Source organism: Cupressus sempervirens, chromosome 2, assembly GCF_028749045.1.
Source record: "Cupressus sempervirens isolate cs-2001-9-10 chromosome 2, ASM2874904v1, whole genome shotgun sequence".
In the NCBI taxonomy this organism is placed as follows: Eukaryota; Viridiplantae; Streptophyta; class Pinopsida; order Cupressales; family Cupressaceae; genus Cupressus; species Cupressus sempervirens.
In genome coordinates, this window is record NC_143119.1 from 611,405,377 (window position 1) to 611,410,458 (window position 5,082).

Here is a 5,082-nt window from a genome sequence, read left to right on the forward strand (position 1 = left end):
TGAATCTCAATATTTAAAATTATTTTTCAGAAAATCTAAGAATAACTGAACTTCAACATTCCACATTTTAACCCGAGCATCTATTAGAGATTTTGCGGATGATATTCCTTCAAACTCAAAGTTTGTACTCCTTCCATCCATTTATGGCAAAACGTTAAGATATCAATCATCAGAATATATGTCACCGATCTCTAGATTGAAACAAACAATGTTTCTGAACAAAAAGGGTAAATTTTACTTTTAAAATATTTTATATAATCTCCAGATTAGGGCACTGTAGGCCTGAACAGAAGCAAGTACAGAACATAGCATTGAAGAAGTTGTCACTCATAGAGAGGTCCTTTTCGCTACCTTCATCTTTCCCTTGAAGCATGAACTGACTGCCTGACTCTGTGAAGTGACTAAGGTCATTCTACAAATAGTATTGTGGCTAAAGAACTACCACCCTTTATTAAGTTACCAGATACTTCCAAGTGCTGTATATAATGTAGCCGTAGGAAACTGTAAACCCAAGAAATCGAATTGGATAAAACTTAAACCTGCAAGCACCAGTAACAAGAAAACAATCTCACCGAGTTTATCTTTTTAATTCATTCTGGAATAACTTGCTGCTGCTATTTATTGACAAGATTTACTAGTACAGTTTGAAAATGAATTGAAATGAAAATTGCTCCGTGACTAAGAGGCCACAATCATAACAAACTTGGTCAAACTGTAATTTAAATCCATTTAGACCTAAGATAATTCTCGAGCACAGAACTCTAATTTGCAGACTCGAACTCGGAGAGTATTCGGTGAGTCCAAACTTTTCAGTATAAGTTCGGAAATATAGAAAGTACCAAAAAAATATCTTGAAAAGTCATAATTTGTTTTGGCAAAATTCAATTACATGATGTATTAGGAAAATTGCATAATTGTATAGTTCAAATAATATGTTTTAACCAGCATTTTAACTTTTACGTGTGTTGGCATTTTTACCCATGTTTTTCTTAGCTTTATAAAAACTCCAAGTTAAACTTGTAAAAACTCCTGAAAAGAAAAACACTTAGTGTTCAACCTATACACAGAGATGCTTAAGTACAAAAAGTCCATTTGTTGGGAAGTAAAACACTAGACTACTGCAATTTTGAATTTTGGGAGACTGGAGTGATCTCTTCTGCAATCAGCATATAATTGAAAATTCCAGTGCTACTGGTGAGAAATTATAACTTGTTGAATTTACGAGCCATACATGTGAGAATTGTTGTCCCATAGTTCAGGGAGATCCAAAGTCTAGATCGTCAACACCATACCTTTACGAAAGTGACGAGACAAAAGTGTAAATGGTGTCCAATGATGTTAGGAACTTGAATTACAACTAGATGACCATACCTGTGCTTAAGAGCAACTTGAAAGAGTCTTTCCAATCTGAAGACTATTTTCAAAGAATAACTTGAAAAAGACAACTATTTTGAAAGAACAATTTTTGCAAGCTTGTATTGGTGTTTTGAGTCTTGAGCTTCACCAGTTTAAAATTATGAAAAATTCTTCGCCTTCATGATGGATTTGCTCTCAGAATGAAATTTTCCTCTAGCCCAAGTGTGGACCGTCCTACTATATAATGCCATTGGAATTTTGATTTTCTAGTGTTTCACAAGGACATGTCCCTCCCAAACAAAACCATCCCCTGTGGATGAGGTTTCTGAGGCTTCGGGACTCGGGGGAACAACCCCCAAAACCACCTCCGTTGGGGATGCCACCAGGCTGCTTGCTATATGACACATTTACATGCCAGCTTGGTCCCCGTTGCCAAAATGTATTCCCATAAAACCACATCCCCCATTAGTAACCTCCATGGAACTATAGAGTTTTCCTATTCAGTGGGACTGGGTGATGTAATTCCCATGTCACTTCAATCCCTTTAACTGCAACATGTGCATACTTGCTGTATGAGAATTTCTCTAAAGCTAAGCTTAAGCTTAAGTTGGTGTTTAAACCCTGAATATCACCAACCAAAAATATCTATGTTACTCCCGGTTTCTCAGATAGGCGATGAGGGGATACAGAAACAGGTTTCCGGGACATTTTTTTCCTTCACAAGTAAGGGCAGGGGAACGGGAGTGGATACATCTATATAGAACATATAAAAAATTTAAAATATATAAAGAAATTTTAAATATTTCTATAAAATTATGGATAAGGAATGCTAATATACGGTTATAGAACTTTAACATATAAGGTGTATAAAATTATTAAATTTAAGATTTCACATGACAATAGATTTTTTAAAATTATCAAAATTCAAACATTAATTTAATTAAGTATATAGGGCACGAGTTTTAGTGACAGGTCAAATTATACCAAATGTTCTCCCCAAAATTATTCTGAATGACAGAACAGATTCTGCTTCAATAATCTGCAAGAAAACTTGGACAGGTCCCAGATACAGGAACACCATTGGTCTATGCGTTTCTTTACCATGGACAATTTATCCTTTCCTTCAGGGCTTGTGACTTATTGCCTGGAACAAATCAGACACTTAATTCAATGCATACCTGCCCTAAGTAGAGCATTCCTTCAGTTAACGAAGGGCTCAAATCATTTTGCAATATCAGTTTCACTTATCCAAATTCCAAACAGCTTTCGAAAAAGCTTTAGGTCTACTCTCTGTTATGGCTACCTCAGATCATAAAATCATGAGATCCTTTTAAATTAAAGGAAGAATTCGCTACACAACAAAATCCTTGATGGCACAGATGTGCTCTGGTGTAAATCTCGCCCATGCATAAGGCCCATAAAAACGACAGAAAGAACAAAAAAAGGAATAAACATCTGATCCCTGCCACGGAATCAAGATCCCAACCATAAAAAATAGGCTCCCAAAACAATGAACATAAAATAATCTATGCTAAACCCTAAGACATGAGATGGGCATTAGAAGGAATGTAAAACATGGAACGTTGCTGCAATTTTATTCCCTGAATCCCAAAAAGAAAAGCCAGGAACCCATGTTCAACAACGCTATCAAACCGAGAACTATTGTTTTAACAATAATGAAAAAAAGCCCTAGAACAAGGGTTTAGAAATAGCTAGTACCTGTAATCATACTTTGGGGAATGATTGAGAGCGTGGAATCTGGCCTTTTGGGCAATGGCGCTTTGTTTATCGGAAGGCATGGGGAAACCCCATTCGAAAGGATGTCGGTTAAAGAAGGCCCAATCTGGTACAATCACCACCAGAGCGCAGAGCACCCCCATTGCATATGTAACAACCATTTTCTTCAAGGACCATGTATGGTATCCCCATACGGCTGCAGCCAGAGCCGATATGATCAGACAATACTGTAACAATTGCTCCGAGTATGCCTCTAACCGCCCCTCCGCCATTTGCCCTAATGTCATCCTTCAGACATCCTAGTGATCACAAAATATTGATGGTTTTCATAGGAGCCACTTATACATTTTGTAATGCTTCTCAAGTAACAACCAGTCATTGCATTGGGTTGTTCTTGGGTTAGACAACCCACTTCATGGTTTTCAGCAACTTTCTTCCCACACGCAAAGCTTCCTGAAAATCTAGTTTGGATCGAAAGCGGTCATTGGGAGCCTGGAACTACTTTTCCAAACTATGCCCAAGCAAATCCCCTTTCTTGCAGGAGGCGTTGCCTCTAGTTGGACCAGCTAGCTTACCTACCAATGTCTATTTAATCGCTTTCACTTGCTGCATTGGTCATCATCTTATACATTCAACCTCGGATGACCAACTTTTGATTTCTTGTTTAGGCTTGAGACTGAAAATCATTTATTTATTTTATTGTAGAAATGTGCAAGCAATAGAAGTGTGTACAAAGTGTTTTATATAACATTTCATTTTTTAAAGATATTATATAATATGAGAATGGGAATCGAAATTGATATCTTTGTGGTTGAGAGTGAAGGATTAAGGGATCTATTCCAAAAAAGTTGAACCCAGAATGATTTTGACTTTGTTTCTTATATTTCATCTCAATTGGATGTGCACCTTGGTGGGTGGTGAAATTAAGGATCATTACCATCATCCTTATCAATTGTACGAATTCAATTAAGCTACAATATTTTGGTTATACTTTTTCTTTTAGTATTTTTGAAAATATTTTTTAACATAAATTAATCAATTTGTTTATCATGTCAATTAAGTTCGCCCTTGCTTACATTAATTAATTTTTAACCCATCACCTTAACTAGAGCTAGTTTTATCTATTAGATCTCATCCTAACACGATAAAGGTCACATGGCACAACCTTATTCATGGATGAGGTCATAAAAATTTGCACAACCCACTTAATTAAAATTTGAAACACTTTTGCTCTTAAGTCTATTTTTTTTAATTGACTATTATCCTATATTCTTGCATCAAACACCTTGAGTTGAGTTATTAGGAAGATGCATTTATAAACATCCCATGCCACTAACAAAGCATCTAGAGAACATTCAAAAGTGACAATCATGAGAATGCTTAAGCTTCCCTCATTGAATGCCCCAAGCTTCACACCTAAGACATTGATCAAGCAAATAATTAATTTGTTTAACAACACATGAATGATTCCATAAGACGTGATCAAGATGTTGTACTGATGTTCCACATCATGCATAATACAAAACATTGGCACCATTATCCCAAGCATGGTTACAAATCATGTGATGAACTCACTTGGATGATATTCTAAGAGGAAGGGCTTCTCCGTCTCAACCTTAGTATTTCCTACCATTGATTTATTTGATTAATGTATTTGATATGCCTATGTATTTTCTTAGACATCTATTTTGTCTTTTAGTGTGACACAACTTGGTGGGTTTCCATTAGACTAGGAGGTGGCTGAGATGTTTTTGTCCTCACATGAGGTGGTAGGCATCCACTTTGTGCTAGAGTTATTTTTCCTTGTGCTGGCATCTTAGGCAATGTGTAAGAGGTTATGCTGACTTATAACCAAGTATAACACACAAGAACCTAATTTTATGATGAATTAGCCAAGTGTCATGAGATACTTTTGCATGGAGAAGGTGGGCACCCAAGTTGGGTTAAGATAGGATGTAAGAGAAATAAATATTAATAGATAATTTAATA

The 5,082-nt window shown here is 36.1% G+C and overlaps 1 protein-coding gene across 1 annotated transcript; it reads right to left on the bottom strand.

Annotated features, from left to right (window-relative positions):
• Nucleotides 1-211: 211 nt before the first annotated feature.
• On the bottom strand, nucleotides 212-3,805 carry LOC149574869 (signal peptidase complex subunit 1-like). Its single transcript, XM_089814710.1, has 2 exons — nucleotides 3,076-3,805; nucleotides 212-539 (listed from the first exon to the last, which is right to left on the bottom strand). Exons 1-2 carry the CDS (start codon nucleotides 3,378-3,380, stop codon nucleotides 452-454), a joined length of 393 nt encoding a protein of 130 aa, XP_089670836.1. The 5' UTR covers nucleotides 3,381-3,805; the 3' UTR covers nucleotides 212-451.
• Nucleotides 3,806-5,082: the final 1,277 nt, after the last annotated feature.